This window comes from Alligator mississippiensis, chromosome 1, assembly GCF_030867095.1.
Source record: "Alligator mississippiensis isolate rAllMis1 chromosome 1, rAllMis1, whole genome shotgun sequence".
NCBI classification, from domain to species: domain Eukaryota; kingdom Metazoa; phylum Chordata; order Crocodylia; family Alligatoridae; genus Alligator; species Alligator mississippiensis.
Genome location: NC_081824.1, coordinates 254,389,935 through 254,414,288, shown reverse-complemented (window position 1 = coordinate 254,414,288; position 24,354 = coordinate 254,389,935). Strand labels below are relative to the sequence as shown.

The 24,354-nt window shown below is 48.8% G+C and overlaps 1 protein-coding gene across 3 annotated transcripts in view; it reads right to left on the bottom strand.

Annotated features, from left to right (window-relative positions):
- The window catches only part of SIDT1 (SID1 transmembrane family member 1), a 76,869-nt gene that overhangs the window by 30,388 nt on the left and 22,127 nt on the right, over positions 1-24,354 (bottom strand). For all 3 annotated transcript variants that reach the window (XM_019476514.2, XM_019476515.2, XM_014603880.3), the window contains exons 2-6: positions 12,391-12,512; positions 9,725-9,895; positions 7,662-7,707; positions 2,758-2,859; positions 1,358-1,441 (exon numbers count right to left, since the gene is read on the bottom strand). In XM_019476514.2, coding sequence (XP_019332059.2) covers positions 1,358-1,441; positions 2,758-2,859; positions 7,662-7,707; positions 9,725-9,895; positions 12,391-12,512 — 525 coding nt within the window. The remainder of the gene's footprint in view (positions 1-1,357; positions 1,442-2,757; positions 2,860-7,661; positions 7,708-9,724; positions 9,896-12,390; positions 12,513-24,354) is intronic.

The following is a 24,354-nucleotide window of genomic DNA, read 5'->3' as shown; positions in this document are numbered from 1 at the left end:
TTGCACTGAATATCTGCATGCCCTCAGTGTAATATGAGATCTAATCAGTGACTCAGACAGAAGAGCACTCTGCTACTGGAATGAAAGGCCTGTTGTTCTCCAGAGAAATAGCCAGAGTTCCTTCCAGACAGACAGCAAAGGATTCTCCAAAGCCAGGCATCATGCATGGGGCCCCTAGGACACTACTTTGGAATCAGTATCCTGCCTTCCCCATGTGCAAAGCACCCAGCAAAACCAGCAGGTCCTGCCAGGAGTGGCTGGGGATTCAGCTCTACCAGGAATCAGGGTCCTAATACAGATTCCTAAATGCAGGCTTGGGAACTTCATTTTCGGCCCTGTCTCCATCTCACATAGTGGGGCACATTCCAATTTGTAACAGAAATCCCAGCATCTCACGACAGGAACAAGCACAGCAAGTATTTTAAAACACAGGTAAGTAAGTCAGTACTGTGAGAACTTCTGGGGAGAGATGTTTTGAGACCTTTGGGCCTGCTTAACCCATGGGGCAAGTGCAGCCCAAGCAGTGTCATGGACAAATTTTCCATATGCTTGCTGGGATTGTAAAGGGTTTCAGTTTTTAGGGCTGAGGCAGTATGTGACTGGCTGGAGCTCCCCAAGCCTCTTCTCTGGGAAGACAGCCTGAGCTGGGTAAATTAAAGCAAAAGAAGGAATCGGACCACCTCCCATGCTCTATAACTAACCCTGACACTACCCTGTTGTGTGGGTTGAGGCAAGTCACTTTCTCTCTCTCCCTGAAACAGCTTCCCCATTTGGGGTTGGAGGTGGCCCTGCCCAGGGCAATACCCAGTGGGGGTCTACTGGGTCCTTTGATTCGTGTTCTACCCAAAGTTTAAAACCAACTGCCTGGCAATGGCAGTGGCAGCAGCATTCCTAGTCAGGCATCTCTGAGGGAATCACTTGACTTCATGATTCATTACAATCTACCTGATTCCTTCTAAACTCTTCAACCCACAGGCGTTAACGACCCTTCCTCTTTTTTAATGACCTTGATGTTCCACCAATCAAGCTATCCTTTGTTTTGCAATCCTGCTGTCTGTTAGCTGCTTCTGGTAATGAAGCTTCTATTTCACAGCCCTGCAGATTGCTCCCAACTCATTCCAATGAAGTTATATTTGTTTTTGTTTCAATCTTGAACTGAGTAACACAACCCTAGGTACCTAGCATATTAGTAAAGCTTTTAGTGTTTTTTAACTCAAGAAAAACATGTGGTGTTGTATACGTGACAATGCACCTCACTCTATCCGCACCCCCCTTTTCAAAATTCTAGATCCACAGTGGATGCACAGAGAGGGAGTCATTGAAAAAGAGCACTGGGACACTGGGGTGGGAGTCTCACCTGGATAGTGATGGCTGCTTGCTTTGTCATGGACTGATAAACACCATTAAACTCCACATTGTGGTCCAGATCATATACTGGGCACTAAAACAGACATAAACAATGAGAAAGTCCAATGAATTTTGTAGGGAGCCATGAGAAAAGCGGACTTGCTTTGCCACCAGATAGTCAGTCTGGCCAAGCTCCCCCAAACTCAAAAAAGCAACAGAAGCCACATTCTTCTTTAAGAGTTTCATGGTACTACCTGTCACAACCCCACCAGGACTTCATGGAGAGTAGTGGAAGGGCTCTGCCTGTAATCACTAGGGCAGCAGCCCCAGCGCTAAGTGTGCATGCAGGGCCTGGCAAAGCTGCTCTGAGCACCTCAGCCATGACCAGCACTCCACTGACCTCCAAAGTCCCAAACTAAATCAGCCTAATCTTGAGGGCGGGGGAAGCAGCCAAGCCACTTACCCTGCCTGTGGCTCATGGTGCACTGCAGCAAGACAACAGGTAGAAGGCATCTGTTATGTGCAATCTAACACTTTTCCTCATTTCCCCCCCAACTCCAGCCCCCACAGCTCCTCACTTCCCTATTTTGTACAATCACCTGTTTGCCCTAGCTGGACCCTGAAATGCAGGGCCACATGCAGGGATTGAGATCCCCACTCCATCTTCTCCTTCTGGCTGTTTCAGCTCCTCTCAGGGTTTCTCAGAGAGCAGCCAAGGCCTCCTTTACCTCTCTTTCTCACTGCTCCCCAACCTCCCAGTGCCTGTCAGGACTGCCTTGGAAAAACAGGTGGCCCAGCCTGCTGCTTCTCACTGCCAAGCGACAGCCAAGGGGAAGTAGCCACGACACAAAGGGGGAAGGACCAACAACCATTGACAGAGTCAGGAAGAGAAGGGACTTCATAGGAAGAAAAACTGTGGAAGGGGGAGGGAAGGGTTAAGTGGAAGCAGAGAACATGAACAAATTTCTCTGAGGCACAAGTATTTCTGCTGCCCATTCCCAGCTCCAGGACCAACCTGCTGGGTGACTGGGGAAGGTCCTGTTATCTCTGTGCCCCCAATTACCCATCTGTAAAACAGAAGGCAGTACCACTGACCTCTCTCACCAGCAGGTGAAAGATGGGAGCATTGTCACCAATAGCTCAGTATTACAAGGCTGGATGAGAAAACTGTTTCTTCCTAACTAACCTCCACAGAAAAGCCACCTGAGATCTCAGCATGTTGGCCTTTCTCCTTCCTTCCACAGGGCCCTCATTCCCCTCCCCTGCCCCTAGGCTGTTCCTCTACAGTGCAAACTCCTCAAGGCTTCCCTCGACTGGGTTCATGGTCTCGCACGTTGGGATCCAGGTAGGCTACCATGCTCCAATTCCTTGCTGTTGCAGGCTGAAAGGCTTTTCCCATCCCCAACTTACCACGATATCCTGAACAGAAACCACGGAGCAGGGGTAGATGGTCTCCGATACCACTTTGATGATGACAGAATCCACATCTTGAGGGAACTTGTACAGGAAATACTGAGGAAAGAACAAAGTCCCATGAATTAGAGGGCAGGGGAGTCCCTCTCCCATCACCTCCAGGGCTCAGATCAGCCCCAGGAAACCTGGCTGAGAGGTCAGACCTGAAAGGCTTTCCTCAGGCCATCTTAGACTTCAGATGTTTTAAAAAACCCTTGTACTCCACAGGAGGGCTTGGCTGAAGGTACAGAACAGTCCCCTTTCCTCTCAGCACACACGTGCAAGAGAGCAGGCCTTATGAAGAGAGGCTGCAAGCTATGGGATTCTTCAGCCTGGAGAAGCGCAGGCTCAGGGGTGACTTGGTGACAGCCTATAAGTACATAAGAGGTGTGCATCAGGATCTGGGGTTTGCCAGAGCACCCCAAGGGATGACAAAATCCAACAGTAACAAACTCCTGCATGACAATTTCAAGCTGGACATAAGGAAAAACTTCTTTACTGTGCGAGCCCCCAAGGCCTTAAACAAGCTCCCCAAAGAGGTGGTGCAAGCACTTACTCTGGACTCTTTCAAGAAACATTTGGATGCTTATCTTGCTGGGATCCTTTGACCCTAGCTGACTTCCTGCCCCTTGGGCAGGGGGCTGGACTTGATGATCTTCCAAGGTCCCTTCCAGCCCTAATGTCTATGAAATCTATGTAGTACAGGGCATATCCCAAGAGACACCTGGGCACCGGAGTTAGAGAGCAAGTCCCACTCATTGCTGTATGCCAGTGGGTAAAGTTCTAAAAAGTGAATTTACAGTAAACTCCATTTCTAGACTGCAAGAGGTGCAGTTTCTGTTATGCAAGCAAACGGAACAAGAGCAGTGAACCTACAGACAGCAAGCAAGGCTGCTGGACACTTCCCTCTGTTGTCACTGGCTTATCCCCTGACCAAAATGGAATGGTTTGGGCTAAATATATCCATGATTGCTACTTGCCTCAGGCTTCTGCGGTTTGTTTGGTTTTTTTAATTTAGTGAAAATTATTCCACCATTTTGGAGAACAAGGCTGGGGAAAATAAGTCAGTTTGCCGATGCTAATTTTTTTCTTTTCCTCCATGGTTGGAAGTAGGGGCTTAAAATATAGCAGACAGATGGCCCTGGAGTCAGAGAAGCACCTTTTTCTGTCCCTAAAAAATTCATTTAAATGTGGCCAAAGAGGGGGTGGGGGGGCGGGGGGGCAGTGATAACCCACTAGAAACTGGCTACTACAATTAGAAGCTGACTGGAATAATTTTTTTCTTGGTAGGTCAGAAAATGCCAGTCTGTCGATACCAAAATATTTCATGGAAAATCAGACAGGCTCCAGGGAGCTCAGGCGCCCTGGCCTATGACTCGCCAGCAGCCCCATGGCCAAGGACATGACGAATTTCAGTCCAGGCCAACTCCCTGAGAGTTGGGGAACAAGGGTCACTCCAGGGATCAAAGCAGCTTTGGGAGCGCTCGCACAAGTAAGGACTCTGAATGTCTTCGATCTTAGTGCTACACTATGGAGCCTAGAAGTTTGGCAGCTTCAGGATGCCCAGCAAGGAAAGTAAATGCCCTAAGACATGAAACCTGAGCTGGGGCTCTCAGGCTTCTCAACTCCCTATCTCAGAGAAGAAATTTGCCAGACTCTGGGGGACTCTCTGTACTTCACAGTCCTTAGTAAGGAATACGAGCCTTCCTTCCTACCTCAGGAGCCAGGTAAATATCTTCTCCCCTCTAGGACAAGGGTTCTGCTTTAAGTTTTGGGCAGAACCAAACCAGAATTTTTCCAAGTTTGTTATTTTCCACTAGAGATCTTTCCTTCTGCCCCCACTGATACAAGCATGAACAGTTCACTGCAAAATGAACAACTGCACCATATTCCAGCTCTAGACCTTAACACACACCACTCAGTTCCCACCCTCCTGCACAGACTCTAGCATGGGAACATATAGCAGCTGGGCTGCGGGCCAGTCAATGAAGCAGCCAAAGTGCTCAGTGCTCCAGTTACAGGCTGAACAGTAATCCAGTGGTAGGCAAGCAAGACTGCCATTAATAAAGGTACATCTGCACTGTATAGTGTGGAGAAAGCCCCAAGCTAGCTCCCAATGACTTGGCATGGGCACCAGAAGCCATGTAGCCAAGGTCACATGAAGCTGCTCATGGGTACATTTTCAGCAGGGAAAATTTGCCCAAGCCGAGTTGTGTGCTGATGAGCTGAGACAGCATTGGTATTCAAGCAAACATGCTCAGGCCAAACTCAGAGAGCTCTATACAGCACCGCACTGTGCAGAGTAGAACACCTTCAGAGCACGCTCTAATTTGTACCTAGGGCCATGTCAGTCCCTGGAACAGAGATAATGTAATGCAAAGGTAGCCTTTATACCTCAGACTCTTGCACAGCACCTCTAGGAGGGCACATATCTGGGACAAAGTAAATCTGTAAGTGAAAATACCTGTTCTCTTAATCTAGGGCCCAATCCTGAGAGGTGTAAGGAGCTCACAATTCTCACCAACTTGAATAGGTAATGGAAGTCCTCAGGATTATTACATCTACTCAGGCCCTCTGCCAGTCATCAGCATTTCAGCTAGTTCTGGATGCACTAAAAACCCCTAACCCCACACTAGTACACAAATGGGTTTCAAAAATGAGCACAGAGTCACCTGCCTCTGGCAGTAATGTTCATTCAATTCTGCTCAGATTAAAATAGTTCATTTTTTGCATGCAACTGTTTTGGAGAGTTTCAAAAACGTTAACAATTTTTTTTGTTTTTTGTTGTTTTTTTTGTTTTGTTTTGTTTTTTGTTTTGTTTTTTTTACAGCTCATGAGCAATAGCATCTTCAGAGCACTGCTGCATTTCTACTGAGCAAAGACCTTTTAGCCATTCATCTTCCTGCTTACTCAAACAATGAGCTCTAAAAGCAAGGAGAAAATTAGCAAAAACATTGAAAAGGAAGAACATTTTTAATGGGGCTGAAACCAGAGTGTTACCTAAACATTAAATATGAAAGATTCTTCTCTAGGGCTTCCTTCCAAAGAGATATGTTAAGATTATTGTATGTCAGCACTCAAATAATTGTTTGATTTTTTTTTAAAATAAAAGTTAAAACCTTTTCCCTATAAGAATACACCCTCCCCCGCCACACACACACACACACACACACACACACTTTTAACCCAGGAAATCTTCCCTCTCATTTCCTATACATTATATTCCTTTCTGCACATCTGGAAAATAGAGTATGGTCAGGAATGGAGTTTTGAGATCAGTGAATGCTTTTGTTTTCAATTTATTTCCTTCTTCATTTTGGTTTCTTTTTCTCTGGCTCTAGATAGTAAGAGAATTGCTTGATGAAATGTTCAACAGTTATTTACAAAAAAGGGTGGGCTTCCAATTATTAAGCTGTGTTCTGACCATTCCAACCACAACTAAAATCAACAACCTAATATATCATCCGCTGTGACAGATGATAGACTGCAATGACATCAAAGATAACTCAGCCTGATCCAAACCCCTCTAAGTTCAATAGAAAGGCTCCCATTGGCTCTCACGAATTTTGCCCAAGGCTGTAAGTAATAAACATCATCATCCTTGTGTTCCTACCATAAACAGATGTCAACGTAAGAAACCTGACAGCAGAATCAGGCAGACTGACATACCTGGCAATGAAAGACAACTTTGACCTAAGAGGTAGGGCAGAACTACCAAAAACAGATGAAATGGAATAATGCTTGGCTATAAAGTAGGGGTGTGCAAAGCAGGCCCTATTTGATTCAGATTCGGCCCAAATCAGGGACAGGGATTCGATTAATTGATTCAGATCACTGTCCCTGATTCAATTTGGCCAAATCCAAATCTGAATATTTGATGCTGATTCGGAGAATCAGCAATTCAGACAGATACAGCTTTTAAAGTTTTTTCTACATACCTTGACATAGCAGGCGCAGCTTGTGAATGCTGTGATGCTGGGGCGCATGGAGCATCCCACAGGAGTGCAGGGGGGCCCACCCCATGCTCAGCAGCAGATCCAGAAGCGGACCGAAAATATTTCTGGTCCACTTACGGGTCTGCTGCCGAGTGCACTGGGGAGCCCCCATACTTCTGTGGGACACTCCATGCACCCCAGCATCACAGCACTCATGAGCCGTGCCTGCTACCTCAAGGTACGTAGAAAAAACATTTAAAGCTGTGTCTATGTCCAAATCTCCGAATCTCTCCAAATCAATTCGGAAGGTTCCAATTCGATTCAGAGAGATTAAAGGGTCCTCTGATTTGATTCGGATTCCGCAATTCGGCTACCAAATTGGGCCAAATCTCTGCCAGATCGAATCAGGGACTGAAACTTCACGCAGCCCTACTATAAAGCACTCAAAGAGGCCAGATTAGGTCATTGGGGGGCAGGGAGGGAGGGCACTTGCCACTCCTAACAGATTGCCCAGACTACTGAAGGAAAGTTTCTGAGTAAGGGTGATCACAGGGCAGTAGGCCTGGCCACTGCCTTTGGAAAATAGAGGGGGAGGGCACAAAAAAAGCTGCAGCTGCAGTGGCAGCTGGCTATACCAGTGCCATCAGCACTGTGACTGCTCAGGGCATAGAGTTGCCCTTGCTATGCCTCTGCTTTTAACATCTTTTATATGGTGCCAAAGATGCTCTGTGAGAAGCAGAGGCTTTGCATTGGTACCTCTTTCTAAACCCACAAAGATGCCAAAAACAGGGGAAAGCTCTTCATCCTGAGAGGAAAACAGACTTGTTCACAGAGGTTTTTGCCCTCTATGCCTGCTAGGGTCATGTCTGTACCCATTTGCTGGTGAAAAGACCAATGTAGGAGACAGCATGAAAGACTCCTGCTTACCTGTGGCTGAGAAGGGCTGGCAGTGAAGTTGAAGGCTTTGTCTGTCCTGGAAAGGAGAGAGATGGGTAAGGTGAAGGCTCCCTAACGCTCATAGAAGCAAGGCCAGCACAATCACCAATTTGACAGTCCTGTAGCGCTGCCTTTGGGAATGTTTCAAGCAACCAGACCAGTGGGATGTGTGTGTTTGTAGGGTGGGCCACTCCCTCTTTTTAGTCATTCTAAGGGACTTAAACAACGGGAGAGAGTCAAACCCATTGTACAGGGGTAGAAGTGAGTGTGCACACACAGGGCAAAATGTGGTCAGCTGGAGGGGGGCACAGGGCAGGGCACAGAGGCTCACTCTACGAGATGTCTGAAACACCCAGCCCTGGAAGCTCAAGCAGAGAGAACCGTCTCACCAAAAGCTTCTCAGAAGTTGGCAACTCCAGGACACAACTACAGGGGATCCAACTGCTCTTATGAAGCCAAAAGGATTGTCCTCTTCCTGTGCAGTGCAGCCAGAGCCCTTTTCTGCTAGCCCCACTGCAGAGGACAGGAAGGGGCAAGGCCCACAACTCCACAGATCTCCTAAAGCCATGGGGCACAAGATCACACACACTGCCTCCCAGTGTCAGGTCTGGGTCCCCTGTGGCTCCCCATCAACACCCAAACAGCACAGCTTCATTGGGTCTATTCTTTCACAGGTTCCCAGGGTGGAAAAGCTGCAGACAGTCTGACTCAACAAAAAGCTGGCATTGCTTCTAGCTGTCCCCATGGGTGCTAAAGAGAGCAATAGGCATTTTTCTCATTTAGACCATCCTGCCTGCCCCATGTCACAAACCCCTCCAGGCCAACAAGAATTTGTGTGTGGGGAAAGGTACAGGCACCCCTGTTGCAGAAGGAGCTGACCCAATTGTTCCACATGGGAAGCAAATCCCCTCTGTGCACAGACCACGGCAAGCAATCTGGCCCTACATATCTATGGAGGAACAGCAGGTAAGCAGAGTCCTCATGGCAAGCTCTACCCAACCCCCATCCTCAAGTATCACAACAGCTAATCCACATTGAAACCTAAGAAGAAATACAGCATAGCACTCTCCAGAGGACACTGAGCCAGAGGTTGTAACCAGATCAGAAAAAAGGAGTGAAGAACATTATGATTACGCCCCAGGACTGGGAAGCAGACATCATGCCTCAAAGCCTGACCTGCTTAAAACAGCTGTCAGGGAGAGGGCCCCGTCCCCACCCTTTACAGCCACCCAAGAAGCACTGCACTGCATTCTAGGTGCTTCATAGGTAGGTTTCACCTTACTCAGAATGAAAGGTTGGCCAGTGCTGGAGCTTGGATGCTGGGCCAGGAGGACCAGTGGCCTGCCCTGGTGTAGCAGCCCTTTGTTGCCCTTAGTTGAGAGGTGCACAAACAAACAGACAAGGAGCTTGTTCCTGTTAAAGGCTGCCCAGTGAGGGGGCTACCATGCCCCAGGGAGCCTGCCTCACTGGCTGGTGAAGAAAAAAGATCTACTGATGCTCCTCAGGACAGACACAAGAAGAGGAGCTAACTTGGGGGGTTCTTGAAGGTAAGTGGAAATGGCCGCTCCAATTCTTCCTAGTCTAGAATGACAATACAGTGGGGTAGCTCCCAGTGCCAGCCCTGCCATCACCACAAGGAAGACTGCACTTCCCTTCTGAGGGATGCATTTCTCTATCCTCACCTGGCACTATGTATCTGGATGTGACCAGAAGATGGCAGCTCAGGCCTCATGATCCAGGTGACAGCTCTCTGAGGTACAGTGCCTCTGAGGACCTGTGGGATCCCCCCTCCCCTGAGAACGTGGTTTTAGTAAAGAGTCTGAAATGCCATGCAGCTGTGAGTCACACTAAGCTGTGCTGGGATGGGCCTTTCACTGCCCAGCACAACAGCAAGGGACATGTCTGCAGAGGTCATAGAACCCTGTTTCATCTTCTAGGCTGGGCAAAGCGCAACGCCAGGCACTGGACCTGTGTGCATCGGTGTATGACTGGGAGCTGTCCAGTCCCTGGACAGCCTGCATCACACAACCACCACCCTCACACACCCTACTTACATGAGCTGGAAGTTCTTGACCCTGGTGACCAGCAGCTCATACTTGATAGGAGATGGGGCCATGGAAGCCACATCAACAAAGATGACCTGCTCCAAGGGGCCAGTATCCGGTGCAGGCTCTGTCGGGCAGAGGGTCCGGCTCACCTCCTGGTAGTTGTAGGTCCTCTGGTAACTGCATCAGCCAAAGAAAGAGAGAGTCAACAGCCACTAGGTAAAAGACAGAAATAAGCTCTTCTCCTTTACATCTCAGACAAACAGGGTACCTTTCCCCACACAGCTGGAGTCTGAGACTGAGAATCCAGGGTCCAGACTTGTACACAGAACATGAACCCCATGCTTGACAGCACAAAGATTCACAGAAGGAGGAGGGGATTCTAATGTGCAGAGCGGACGGGATCTCCTGCCATTTCTCTCTCCTCCCCCTGATCTAACCCTTCTGTTGTTCACAGAAGGAAAGGGAAAGAGGGAGAAAAGGAAAAGCAGCACTGGACAAAATCTCCTGCACAGAGGTGAAGCTGCGCTCTACTTGCCTGATAAAAGAGTCCAGACCCAGGGAAGGAAATTTTGATCAGATATCTTCAGCAGAATGTTTTCACCTGAAAAAACTAATTCCTGGGTTGGGAATAGGAGTGCCCTACTCTTCCTTCCACCCAAAAGGCTGCCAGTCAGGACTGTCAACCAGGGTGTGATGGACTTGGGTCTAACTCTTTCTTCTGCCTCACAGGATTCAAACTTCTTCTCCTTTCCGTCCTTCTTGGAGAGTGCCAGAAGGCAGGGAGGTCTCAGCCTCTCCAGCTCTTCTGCTTTGAATAAATAGTTAAATGTTCATGGGAAAAGAGGCCAATGCCCAGGTGCCCCAACCCTCAGGTCAGCATCCTCACCATCAGCCTTCATCTCCCTCTCTCTCTCTTACTGGTCATTAGACCAGAATCTTATCCAAAATGGAACATCTTCACCAGGAGTGGTCCACAGACACCCACCACCAGGTGCCCAGGCACCTGGTGATGAGGAGCCCCTCCTAAGAGGCGATTCCAATCCTGCAGTGTGTAGATCTAAACTCAACCTCCCCCGCCCATAATCCAAGTAGATGCCCCATGGCTAGGTTATGGGATGGAAGGGGGAGCTCTATGACCTCTTCCTGGCTGGGGGGGAAGGAGGGGGGGCAGGCAGGGGTTGGTAATTGAGCTTTTCCTTCTCTACAAGTACCAAGCATTTGATTTCAAGTCAGAGTAAACATCCTGTTCAGCACAAAAGTTTGTTTCCTTGTTTGTTTCTCACTTCAGCAAGATACAAACATTTAATTCCCTTCAGATCAAAATGAATCCCCCTACCCTGATTTTTCTGGCTCAGCAGTCCAACTGAAAAAGGTCTGCAGCCTCATGCACAGTCCTTGCCCAGCCGTCCTGCAGGGAGGGAGCGGGCTGGACACCTATGCCAGGCACAGCTGGACTCTGCAGCACCAGAGCCAGTAGAACAGGGGCAGGCAATTATTTTGGGCAGAGGGCTGCTTACTGAGTTTTGGCAAGCCATTGAGGGCCACATGACAGGCAGCCAGGGGCAGATAAATGTTAATTTTCTAATTTTTTAGGGGCCCTGTGGGCTGGATAGAATGCCCCCTGCAGTAGAATAAACCACCCTGCAGCACTGAGGAATAAGGGTGATCACTTGGAAATTTTCCCTTCAGCTGTGACTTGTGGGTGAGACAGAATCTCAGTGACAGGGAGGTTCTCAGATGTGGCTGTGGTGGGGAAGTTGGGCACCACTATTCAGGAGAGTGACCTGGAGGTGCAATGTGCAGATCACACCATGGTTTCACTGTTGCCCTCGAGTTAGTCATGAGGCTCCCCTGCCACTCCTGTGCCCAACCCCAACCTTTACCAAATCTTTCAGGCTTTATCAGTAGTTAGCTCTGCAGGCTTTGGTGGGTCACAAAGCCAGGTTTATCATGAGTGATGGATGACCAGAAAAACAGCCCTATTTTAGGATACTCAGGAATTTATCACTATTTGCAAAAATTAAAAGCAGAACTTTCTGCCCAACAACTATACCACCTGCTATTCTGGGGAACCCGGGCTACTCTGCTCCCTGGCTTATTAAGCCAGATACAGGAAAATGTTTGGAAGACCCAAGTATTATCTACCCATTCCTCTTGTAGATGTAAAATTGCTGTGGTGCATTCAGCTGGCACACTAAGGTGCCCAATGATACAGCAACAGAGCTTAATGGCTGTAAGAAATGTTTCCCTTGCACATTCTCTGCACTTTGTATTTTGCACAGTGCTGGAGAAACCAAAGAGCGAGAGATCTGATGAGCCGGAAGAGGAGACGAGGACAGGTGCGAGCAGGCCAGAACAGGGCAAACTGCCAGGATTACCTACAGAATGAATGCCAGGCATGCTCTACGCAAAGGCTTTGAAAAAGGGCATTGCTGGGTTAAGTACATCTGTGCAATTCACCTTTCAGCAAAAATGGTGGTGGGAAAAACCCAGCACCATTTCACCAAATGCCTGCAACCTTGAGCTCATAGGAAACTTAAAAGCCAAAAACCACAACCCTCATCACCCTAATATCCCAAGACTTAACCTAAGATTGTTTTAGCTCCCAGGGAAATATTTTTTCTGGAGAAAAAAAAGGGACAAAAACTGGAAAGAGAATCTCTGTCACTTACAGGCCTCGAAAAATCAGTGGGACCTGCCATGAGAGCACTCCCTTCTGCTGGCGAACTACAAAAAGGACAGGGTACTGCAGGTCCTCGGAGTCGCTCTTCACATACACCCGCACAGCATCCACCTGGGGAGAAAGGGAGACGTATCAGCAGGAGTTAGTGGAAGGCACTTCAGGAACAGCCCCTGTGTCTGTTGGGAGCTCTTCACTCCCTTGCCACTGGCTTAGTCCAGTGATATTCAAACATTTTAGATTCAAGGGTCCCCTCAGAAAATGTCACCTCTCAGCTTTCACTCATTTTTTGACTACAGAAAAATAACAGAGAAATTCTTCTACTGCAAAAAACTCGGAAAGACCACAACAGGACAGAACATTTTTGGCACTACAGATATCTATTTGAAATCTCTGGGTTTATCTTGTGAATCAGGTGTAGGTGTTAGCATTGTTAGGTGTGCAAACAGCACTCTGGTTGAGAAGCACTGACTTAGCCCAGGGAAGGATATATCCCAGAGATGGGCTCCCAGGTGGAATCTCAGAAAGAACGAGACAGCGACTTTACGAATTTAGTTAGAAAGATATTCCACTTTGTAGGCAGAGGTGCTGGTGGGAGAGGGAAGGTGCAGGGCAGGGGAGTGAATAGTCAGGACTGGTGTCATTAGCAAAGCACAGGCAGAGGCTCCAGTAATTAGACACAGGGGTCCCCCATGACAGGGCTGAGCTGGAAAGCCTGCAGCTACAGAGCTGGTTGCAAGTCATTCGCTCTACACTGGCTGGAACCCAACCACTATTTGTGATTTTAAAGTATCAAACCAAGTGTAGGACTGGATCCCAGACCTGCACCATCTCCAAACACACTTCCCATCATCTCTCCCTCCCCCCAGCACACCCAATGCAGCATCAACCCTGCCCCAGACAGGGTACAGCTGCAACTAAGATTACCTCATACAAGCTGGGGGAACTACTCAGCCCCTGACCAGCCCAAACTGCTCCTTGAACCCTAAACAAATCAAAGTCGGGGGCACAAGCATACAGGATGGAAAAATAACCTAGGTCTGAAGAAGCCAAGGCAGGGATACCTGCAGAGGATTCACCAGGAGGGAGGCTGTGGTAGAGCTGGGAGTGACCCATGGAGCATGAGACCTTCTCTATTCAGACAGATGACCTTGGGGGGGAATGGATGGTGTTTCTTTTTATGAAGGGAGTAGGCTCTACCCAAAAGGTCTGGTTTAATGATGCTTGTCTGGCACTCCACAGAAGCCTGCAGCACAGACATGAGCATGTCATCCAATTCTCTAGGGTCCCGGTTCATTGCCTTAACCACAGGGCCACCTTTTGCCTGCCTGCTGATAGCCCCAGGCTTCTTCACTGTAGTGGGATACCTTCACACACAACTGCCGGCTGGTCCACTGCAGCTGTGCATCTTGAGCTTTGAAAAGGCAGGAGGGTTTCACACACCACTGCCAAGCACACAAGTTTAATCCAAGTTTAATGAGCTGCAGTGTAGATAAGGGTTGATTCTGCCACAGAGAGGGCCCAGAGTTCTCATCCTGGCGGTATCATGACCAACATTGTGAAATCTCTTTTGTGTGTATTTACTGCACCTGCTGAAAAGGCAGGTATGACACTTCCTACTTGGGACAAGCACATATTTTGGGACGCTTGAGACAAGCACATATTTTAAATGGAATAGTAGTGTAGCTTACTGAGCAAGAGCAAGGCATTCTCTCTAGTTGCTTGACAACCAAAGACAAGGGGCTGCTTCTGCTGCTAGGTAGAAGAGTTCGTTTGGATTCCTCTGGAAGGCGACAAGGTCTCTGATCATTGATCAATCATGCCGAGTTGGGCCAGGCATTTGACCCATCACACCTGCCCCTGATCCCTGGCTAACGAAATTGCCCTAGTTTTGCACCAGATGGAGCTGCTGAAATCACTGTTTACTCCTTTTAAGCACACTGGCAGCCTCAGGCTGCAGGCACACCATGACAAGTCTCAGTCTGTTCTAGCAAACCTCACATTCACTGCTCCTGGTGATTTTCTTGGCCCCTGACTTGGCTTTAGCTTTTGTGGACTCTGACCTTGCATCTCCCCTGGAACGAGGCACTGGCTCTGACCCCTGGTTTCTGATCTTGGCTCACTTCTTAAACTATACCTCTTGGATTTTGCCTCTCAGCCTTCCTGGAACTTGGTCCCCATGTTTTCACCGCCTCTAACCTAGACCCCATCTTGACACTCTGATAATCTGCACTCCTGCCTTGCTGACCTCCTGGTGGCCTACCCACAGGCCTGGACACCCATGTCCCAGCCAAACCCTTACAGAAGGCTTTGGATTCAAACTCTGCTTTGAGAAGCAAGCCTACCGAACTGTAAGGTGTTGGGTCTGCAGCTCAGCCTAGACACAGCTGCAGGTAGTCAGCAGTTAAGAGTCTGCCTGGCTGGAAGGCTAGCAGCAGCTGGAACTCACAAGGGAATTGGGGTGTAGCCACAAAGACGCTTAAATGTTCTGGGAACAGAAGGTAAAAGGAGGAGGAGGAGGGAAGGCTGTGGTGCTGGGAAGAAGCATAGAGCCTGGGTTGCTTCCTCAGGATCAGAGAAAAGACTGCAGGTTTTGGTTTATCTATCTATGCAGCAGGAAGTTACCAAGATCCTAGAGCACTGATTCTCCACCATGGTCCTGCAACACCCTGGGATGTACCTTGAGATCCTGTTATGGATGTCGCAGGGCACCACACACTGTCAGCACTGTTAGGTGCGCAAATATGTTTCCCAAGATAAACTCAGATATTTCAAACAGGAATTCATAGTGTTAAAACCATTCAGGCCTGGAGTGGTCTCTCCAAGTTCTCTGCAACAGAAGAATTGCTCTATTATTATTGCGTAGTCAAAAACCAAGTGAAAGCTAAAAGCTGGCATTTTCCAAGGGGTGCCATAAGTCTAGCAAGGGGTACCTTGAGTCTAAAATGGTTGAGACTCACTGTCTTAAAGCAAAGGAAAAATAAAGGCAGGCAGCTTATCTGCCTGCCAAGTCCTGATCAACTATGAAGTTGTTTCCCCAGGTGCCACAGAAACTGCTCTCTGCAGAAGACACTGTCCCTTCCAGCATCTTATGGCCAGAAAGTATCAATTAACTTTGAGCAACAAGATAAGCCATAAACAGAAGAAAGCTGCAGCCTGCAGTGAGCAGCAGTGAGCCCAGGAAACCTGCAGGAGCCAGTCTGCTCTAGAGGCCAGATATGCCGTGACAAATGCCTGCTTCCTCCCATCACCAAGGCAACAAGGAATACTTTATTCCCTTCCAGGTGAGAGAGGGATTTTAAGGCAAACCCATCCATCTGAGTCTTTTGTCACAAAAGGACAGCACAAGCTGGAGCCCAGAAGCTTCAGAGAAACCCCTCTTACAGCTTTTTCATTTTTACAGCATGCATCTCTGTGCACAAATGCACATGAACACACACACATGCATGTTTACTTGGGGAGAGTGCACACTCCCAAAGAAGCAAGGAAATCTGTCTACACAAGGATACCAGACCAGGACGCTTCTGGAGACTGGATCTGGCAGCTTCTGCAAAAAGTAAATTGCCATTAAAAATAAAAAAGCCAATTTTCTAGCATTGCTGGCAATGAAGAAACCCTCCCCTGTGCAATCCCAGCCAGAGGCTGCCTACCCAAATCTGCAGAGGGAGCAAGAGCAGCATTCATTAATTCACTGCTCATGTGAACACAGAGCAGGTCTGGCTTCCCTAGGATAATGAGTTTTGCAATTAGAGTTTAATGTATCCCCCCTTCTTTCCAGCTGGGTTTCCCCAGTTCCTCCTGCTCCTTCCCATCCAACACCAGCTTGTAAACAGATCAGAGACAGGTACTGCAACAGGTCCACGCTACAGCTGTTACTTTAGGGAAAAGTGATCATACAAGCATGTAAAATGCAAGCCAAGGGTTCATCTACAATGCAGAGCCCCTGATGCTGCTGCTAAGTCAGCAGGACCCTCTGCTGCAGACCTAGTGCATGCAGGGAAGGGAAGGGGTTCTGCCATTGTAGCCTATACTTCTCAGATAACAGAAAGCCTCTTCTGTGGGCAGAGCTGATCCACACTGGGGGACGGTGGGGGGAGTTGCTAGTACAGACATGTTGCTAGGGCTCCAATCTTTCACACCTGCCAACTGACCTCTCCAGGTATCTATGCCTCACAGCCTGGGCCCAAGCTGGAAACAGTGAAGAGACCTCCTACCCTATTCCCATACCACCACCACCACCCCTCTCACTAGGAATCCCAGGAGGGAAACAGGAGGATAGGAGGGACACTGCTGCAGACTTCTCTTTAAACACATGAAAGTGGCCCCTCAAGATTGGACAGGCTGCCCAGGGAGCCTGTGTTGGCAGGGGCAGATCCAGGATTTTATTAAGGTGGAGATGAAGGAAGACCAATTACAGCTGTAGGGATACACCCTCTCCCCCCCACTGGGGTGGGCAGACCACCCTACAGAAACATCAGGCAAGGACTTTTTCTTTAAGTCCTCCAATCGGATAACAATCACCCTCTCCCTGTCCTCCTCCCTTCCCCTTGTTGCTCTGAAGCACATCCCTTCCCTTCCTATGCCCCTCTGCCCCTCCTGCCACTGTCCCCATGTTCCCTGGCTGACCTGAGGGCTGCCAGGTGGGGGGAGGTGAGGCTCTAGAGACACTCCTGCACCCCTCTCCGGACAGGGTGCATAGGGAACAGGGCTCAGATGGGTCGAGTTCCACTCCCTGAGCCTGCTCCCAGGCAAGGGAACCAGGCAGGAAGCAGGAGACCATTGTTCACTGCAGCAGTTGCCGCTGTCCCCAGCTGAGCAGGGCAGGAGCAGCTCTGGAGCCGCGGGGTCCCCAAGGACTGCAGAAGTGTTAGAGGGGAGTGGGGTGGATGGGAGGTGCTGCTGAACATGGAGGGGAAGGGAAGAGAGATTTTTTTACTTGTTTCAGGGGCTTAAAACAAAGCAGGGAAGCATTTACCTTACTACACCCCCTCTGAATCCAAACCCGCATGTCAATGTGCATATGGAGAGCTGTGTAGACCTGCCTGGAGATCAGAATCAGGCAGGTCAAATTAACATAGTAAGAAAAAAATAATTAGTATGATGGTCTCTGTCCTTATCTGGCATCCCTAACATATTTGCTGGCTTCACAATCTACCCTGCACAGAAGTAATCATTCAAACTTTCCCTGCTCTGGCAGACGGCGCTGAAAAATGGGACAAAGGGAAACAAAACAGGGTGGGGAAGAGAACAGGGCAAATTTTATACTTGACATGCTGTAGGTCGGAGTGGCCCATCTGCAGCACAGGTGCCACAGTTGGCACAGACAGCCTATATGTGTGTGGCACGCAGCAAATTAGGAAGGGGACAGGCAGCACAACAGCAGATTGGGAAGGAGGCAAAAAGAGCAGCAGGTCAGGCAGGGAGCACAGAGCAAAAAGAAGAGCATCAGGTCAGACATGGGAAGGGGACCAGAGTGGCACTCAAGGAGGGTATGGAGCTAATTTGTGAGACCTGACAAAAAAAGTTGGCCCCTACTGTTCTAGATAAAGAAGGGCGCTAGCCACAAAGGCTGGGAGAATCTGCATGCCCAGTCTCAGCCTCCTCTCTTTCTAGGCTCACCTACACTCAAAAACCAAACTGTGGTAAATGTTCCAACTTGAGTACCATGACTATGATAGTGGCAGGGGAAATACTCTGACCGAGGTAATGCAATTAAAACGGCACTGTGTAGCGGAGGGTGCACCCTTGCCTGCTTGCGGACAGAACTCCCTATGAAAGCCTCATAGTTAGCTTCCCACTGGCTAGCTTCTAGTGGGAGGATCTCAACAACGCGGCTACTTTATGGAAATGGAAGACTTCTCCCTAGCTTGCTCTGGAGGCTGTACAGCTGAGGGCAAGCAAAACCTAGAGGCACCCGAACCTCAAGCCTCCGGGCTTGGGTTTACATGTGAGATGCCTGCCAAAGGATTTGGAAGCATCTGAAGCCCGAGGCTGGGGTGAAGACTACTTGCCGGTAGCAGGGCCACATACAGTTTCTGGATCATTCAAACAGATTTGGATCTGATCTGGCTAATTTGACCTGGGACATGAAAAATTTTCCTTAAATAAAAAAAAAAGAAGTTCCAACTTGAGTGCAATTGTGGGAGCCCTTGTCCCTATTTCAGTAGGCCCACATAACCAATTCAATGAATGGAAACTTATGCCAGGAGAATGCATAGTCCAGCCCTTCCAATCACAGGTGCCAGCGTACAGTAGCACTTAACCCTGAAACAAGTCCTTGGAGCAGGGGCCCTGCAATAGCACAGTGCTGACACTGGACTGCACTACTATAATCTATATCTATCTGGGTAAACTTTAGTTAAGTGTCAGAGGGAACCCATAAAACTTTCCTACAGTTGGTTGCTACATGAACCTAGGACTCAAGGGCAGGAATGAATGCTGGTTATCTTATACTAAATCACCAAGTTAACATTAGCTGTAAGTGTACTGTGTATTTGTATTCCTATAAAAACTCAGAGGGTTATTATTATTATTCTATGAACAGCTGAGCACCTGAAAATTTTACTCAAACTCATACACTCTGTACTTCTCAGGACTTGACCCTTTACATTTATTCTGCAATCATTTTGCTAAATCTTCCTGGCACCTCAGGTGCCCTGGATCAATTTCTCATGATAAACTGTTTGTGTCACTAGGTACACAAGGGCCAGATCCTGGGTACAGAAGGCCAGTGGAGTACATGCCAGAGTACCCAACATTTGGGGCATAATGTGGGAGGAAGGGAGCAAAGCAGAGCTCCATCCAGTGGCCTGTTAGAACAGCTGCTGGGCTGATCTAAGCAAATGCTACCTCTGGGCCAACCTGGAATCAGTACGTTCCATCATGCATCAAGCAGGGTTTGGACACACAAGAGAAATGAGCCTTGTGCCCTGAGGGGGATTTCTTGTTTTCTACTTAGCCACTTGTCTTTTTATATGCTAGTATTTAAGACACTGTTCCGCAGAAAAAACGCATGCTTGGAGTCTTCAGAGCAACGTCTTGTTCGGTGCCTCTTACATGGCAGTATGTTTTTAAGTGTCATCCCCTTGGTCGGTCTTACAGTTCAAATATCATTTACTCCCCATATTGGACAGGACTCCTTTAAAATATTACTTTTTCTATGAAAGCTGTAGTGTTATACTTTCACTGGCATACAATAGATGTGAAGGATTTTCCATATATTTCTTGTTGAACAATATATGTTAATTGAAAATGGAAAAAAAACTGACAACAATAGCTGTAAAGGTATTTCAAAGTGCAAAAGAACTTATTTGTATGAATTAGGCTACAGACACATGTTCATTTATAATGCTACAAAAAAGAAAGCCCTACAGGGGTGTGCACACATGCACAGCCCTTGACTGGAATGCTACAAAGACACCTTAAAGGCATGGCAACAGCTGGAAGCAGCCACTGCTGCAGGTACACCAGCTATTACCCATGCAGTGATGACAGCAGCTGTTCCAACTGCTACCACCACTAGACAATCAGCCGCTGCCAGTGTCTCTGTGGCTGCAGTGGCGGCAGCAGAGCCCCAAGCAGGGCTCCATAACACTGGGTCTGGATGGACTGTCAGAGAGCCAATCCAGTGTCCTTCCTTCTCCCTTGGAGAGAAAGTATGGAGAGGCGCAGGACTGTGGGATGCTGAGGAGGTCCAAGAGACTCTGTGGTGCTACATGCAGCTGTCCATGTTATACATGACACTACAAAACAGTGATACAGAGAAGCTCTTCTTTGAAAAAGGATTTTTTTTTGATGGGTGTGCCACTGTCATGGTGCTACAGATGGCCTGAACGTGTTGATGCTCATCTTCCATAGTGTTACCTAGATGCTCGTTGTGCTAAACTGGTAATGTGTGTCCATAGCCTCAGTTACAATGTGTTTGGGAAAAGAATCACCGGGGCCAATATTGCAATTTAATTCTAAACCCCTGCCAATGCCCAAAGTTTTCCACCAAAACAATGCCGTATTTCCTCCACTGCGAGTCATTTAAGGAGGATAAACAGCACACTTTTCAAAATAACTTACCTTCACAAACTGCCCCCTATATACAGGTAGGAACACAATACTATGCTATACATCAGTCTCAGGGTACTATCTGAGAAACAAATAAGCAGCCATGGAATTAATAAACACAATAAAACAAATGCAAGATGCACATTCACTCTTCACTGTGAAAGACCCATGGTCTCTGAGCACCAGAGGTGTTTTATTCATAGATTCATAGGCATTAGGGCCGTAAGGGACCTCACCTTGCAAGATCATCGGGTCCAGCCCCGGGTTGCTTGTTTTGTGCAATTCCTAGGAGGCTTGACAGTGGCTTGAAAAGCCCAAATACAAACAAATAATGTTTCCCCCAAAATGTCTTCCTCTATGCAAGGTGCACGGCCCAAAGTTCTCTCCTACAGGGAACACAAAGGCAGCCTGGTCCGTGCTCTACCCTGAACATGAGGCAGCATGGAAGGCAGACTGGAGGGGACAGACAATCCACTCCTTCCCTAGTACCTGCACAAGAGAAGCACAAGGAAAGAACTGTTCCTAAGCAAAACTACCCAGCAGTAATATCAGTTTGGAGATGACAGCAGATACTGATCATACAGTAAAACAATTATACAATCAGTAGATAAATGCAGATTATCAATAAAAAAAAACAACACAATACCACCTGAAACTCATTGGGGTCAACACTGAAGAGTGCCATCCAGTGGTAGGCATGGCAGCCAAGTAGTGCAAGCCATGGACCTAATACCAGTGCAACAGCAGAAGAGACAGGAGGGAGGAAGCACAGCATGGTACTTGACATGGCTCCACAGCAAAACTGGAATCTGACTGATTGCTGCTCTACCAACATAGCAGCAGATATTCCAGATGATGTTTTAGTAGGTTTCCTCTGTAGTGTACGTATGTTCAGATAAAGCCACAGAGAAGACCTCATCTTTATCAAAAAATTCAGTGCCCTTTCCTATTGCATTTATTGTGGCTTTATTTCTCTTGGGCTTGCTGCAGTATAAAATCATCTCTTCCCTTCACTGCTTCCACACTGCTACCAGGTTCTTTGACTGGAAATCCAACTGTGCATGGTTCCAAGTCTTTCTGAGCTAACAGTTCTCTTTGCTGTGCAAGTGATGTTTTAAATCACACAATCTTCACTATGGTTCTCACATGCAGCCACATGCAGCCACCATGTTTCACACACAGAACAGGAGCTAGGGTGATGCAGGTGTTAAATCACATGGCTGACACCCTTCAAAGTCACAGCAGAAGTGGTCACAGCATGGCCTGTCAGATTCAGCGAATCTGTGAATTCTGCTAAATACCTTGTCACAAGGACACAAGAAAGGAAAGGACGCACAGAACTCAGTGCAGTAATAAAAGGGACTCCACTTGGTTTGCAGGAACTTGGATCTTTATTAGAAGAACAATAGTCTCTGTGCTGCTGCTAGAAGCCATGTGGCATCCTCAGACCTATTGCAAAATTCTCCAAGCACATGGAGCTTCCTGATGTCATCTTCCAAATCACCACCACCACTTGTGTTTCAGCCTGCAGGTTCTTACACACTGAGGCACTCTGGAGAAAGAAGGAATAGTAAGTCTACAGCATGTGGAATTTGTACTGCACTTGGGTAACCAAAGGTTACAAGGGGAAAACAAAAATGACCACTCCTATTTATGTCTGGCCAGAAACTGCAACCAGTTCTGCTGGCCTCAAAGTTGCTCACATGTCAGGGATTCCTGCCTTCCTGGATCTAGCAAGCATAAAGGAGGAATGACAAGTGACAAAGCCAATGGCCGTGATGGACTAGACACATCACTGAAGGATGGGCAGACATGCTTCTCGGGAACCAGCAGCAGGAAGGAGAGGATCCAGGCACACGTGTGTCCTGCACGCACTTGTAGCCCCTTTACTTACTTACTGACCGGGGGCAGAAGCAGCAACAGAGGAATCGGCAGCGGGGGCAGCAGCAGCTGATCCCCCAAAGGTAAGTGGGGCGGAGGGACCCAGCACAGCTGAGCCAGATCCGGAGGGGAAGCCCCCCGGGTCCCTTATAGCTGAGCCGGTAGGGAGCCGCGCAGCTCGAACAGAGCGCACCAGTGTTTGCACAGGCGTTCGCACCGGCGGGCAGGCAGGAAGGGCCAGGAGGGAGACTCCTGTAGGGGTAGAGCGTAGACACCACACAGATCTAACAAACAGCAGTTTATACAATGGTGTCAACGAGGAGTGCTGCTAGGGCCTCTGCCCAGGGGGACCATGCCTACCCGGGGCTGGTCTGAGGCCTTCACCCAGACCGAGCCCATGGGGGATCTGGTGTCCCCCTGCCTCCTGGCCTGCAAGGGATCCCCAGCAGGGCCAGGGGGGGCAGAGATTGGGGGCCCCCACACCTGTCCGGCAGGTGCCCGTCTTAGGGCTCTGGAGGCGCAGGTGAGGGAGCTCCGGGAGGAGGTTAGCAGGCTGAGGGGGATCAGGGAGGCAGAGGATGAAATTGACAGTTATTTCCTTTCCCTGCAGGACCAGGCACCCAAGGAAGAAGCACCCTGGGGAGTGCCCTCCACAGCAGAGTGGCAGATGGTCACATCCAGGACCGGAGCTGCTCACAGTAAACCGGTACCAGTTCCTCCGGTCCAACTGGTGAACAGGTACGAGGCCCTGGCGACCCTGCAGGAGATGGAAGGAGAGGAGGAAACCTCTGGGCAGAAACCAACGTCGCATTCTCCACACTCTGAACAGGTCAAGAGATTCAAGCAGATCCAGAGGAGGAGGCGTCAAGTGATTGTCATAGGCGACTCCATCCTGAGAGGTACGGAAGGACCCATCTGTCACCAGGACCCCTCAGCACAATGGGTCTACTGCCTGCCCAGAGCAAAGATTCGGGATGTGACAGGAATAATCCAGGCCAGGATTAAGCCCACCGATTACTACCCCATGGTCCTAGTCCATGTGGGTACTAATGATGCGGCCAGGAGAACCCCCGATGACCTGATGACAGACTACCATGCTCTGGGCGGCGTGCTGAGGGAGTTCGGTGCACAGGTGGTATTCTCTTCTGTCCTACCAGTGAGCAGACGCGGAAGACAGCAGGAGAACTGCATTAGAGAGACCAATTGGCGGCTTCAGCAGTGGTGTCTCGAGGCAGGCTTCGGCTTCCTGGACAATGACCCGCACATCACGACGAGGGACATGCTCAGTCGGGATGGGCTTCACCTGTCCCCCGAAGGTAAGCGTGTGTTCTCTTCTAGATTGGCGGATCTCCTCCGGCGGGCTTGAACTAGGCTCCTCAGGGGGAGGGGAAGATGAGGGTGGGGGAAGCCGTGGACCACCAAACCATGTGGCACCCACAAGAACAGTCCAGCCTGAAGAAGGAGAACATAGGGAACCTGCAATCCATGGGGCGGCCAGCAGTACAGCACAGATAAGCAGTAAGCAGGTAAGCAATAAGGGGCCCTTTGGGAATTGGAGCTGGGGGGCAAAAAAGGCACCAGTCACAGGGCTCAAGTGCCTATATACTAATGCTAGGAGCACGGGGAACAAGCAGGATGAACTAGCACTCCTGCTTGCACTAAACACCTATGACTTAGTAGGGCTATCTGAAACCTGGTGGGATTCTTCCCACAACTGGCCAGTACATATTGAGGGTTATAGGCTATACAGAAAGGACAGGGTGGGGAAGAAAGGGGGAGGGGTTGCGCTCTATGTCAATGAGCAATATACATCGACCCTCATCAAGACGGAATCGAAGGAGGAGAAAGTAGAAGGATTGTGGGTTGTTACATGGGGGGCAAGGAGAAGGGATTTGGTGGTAGGGGTCTGCTACAGACCCCCACACCAAGGGGAAGAACTAGATTCGGGGCTCCTGAGGCAGCTCTCGGAGACCATAAAAAACTAAGGAGGTGGTAGTCATGGGGGACCTAAACTACCCAG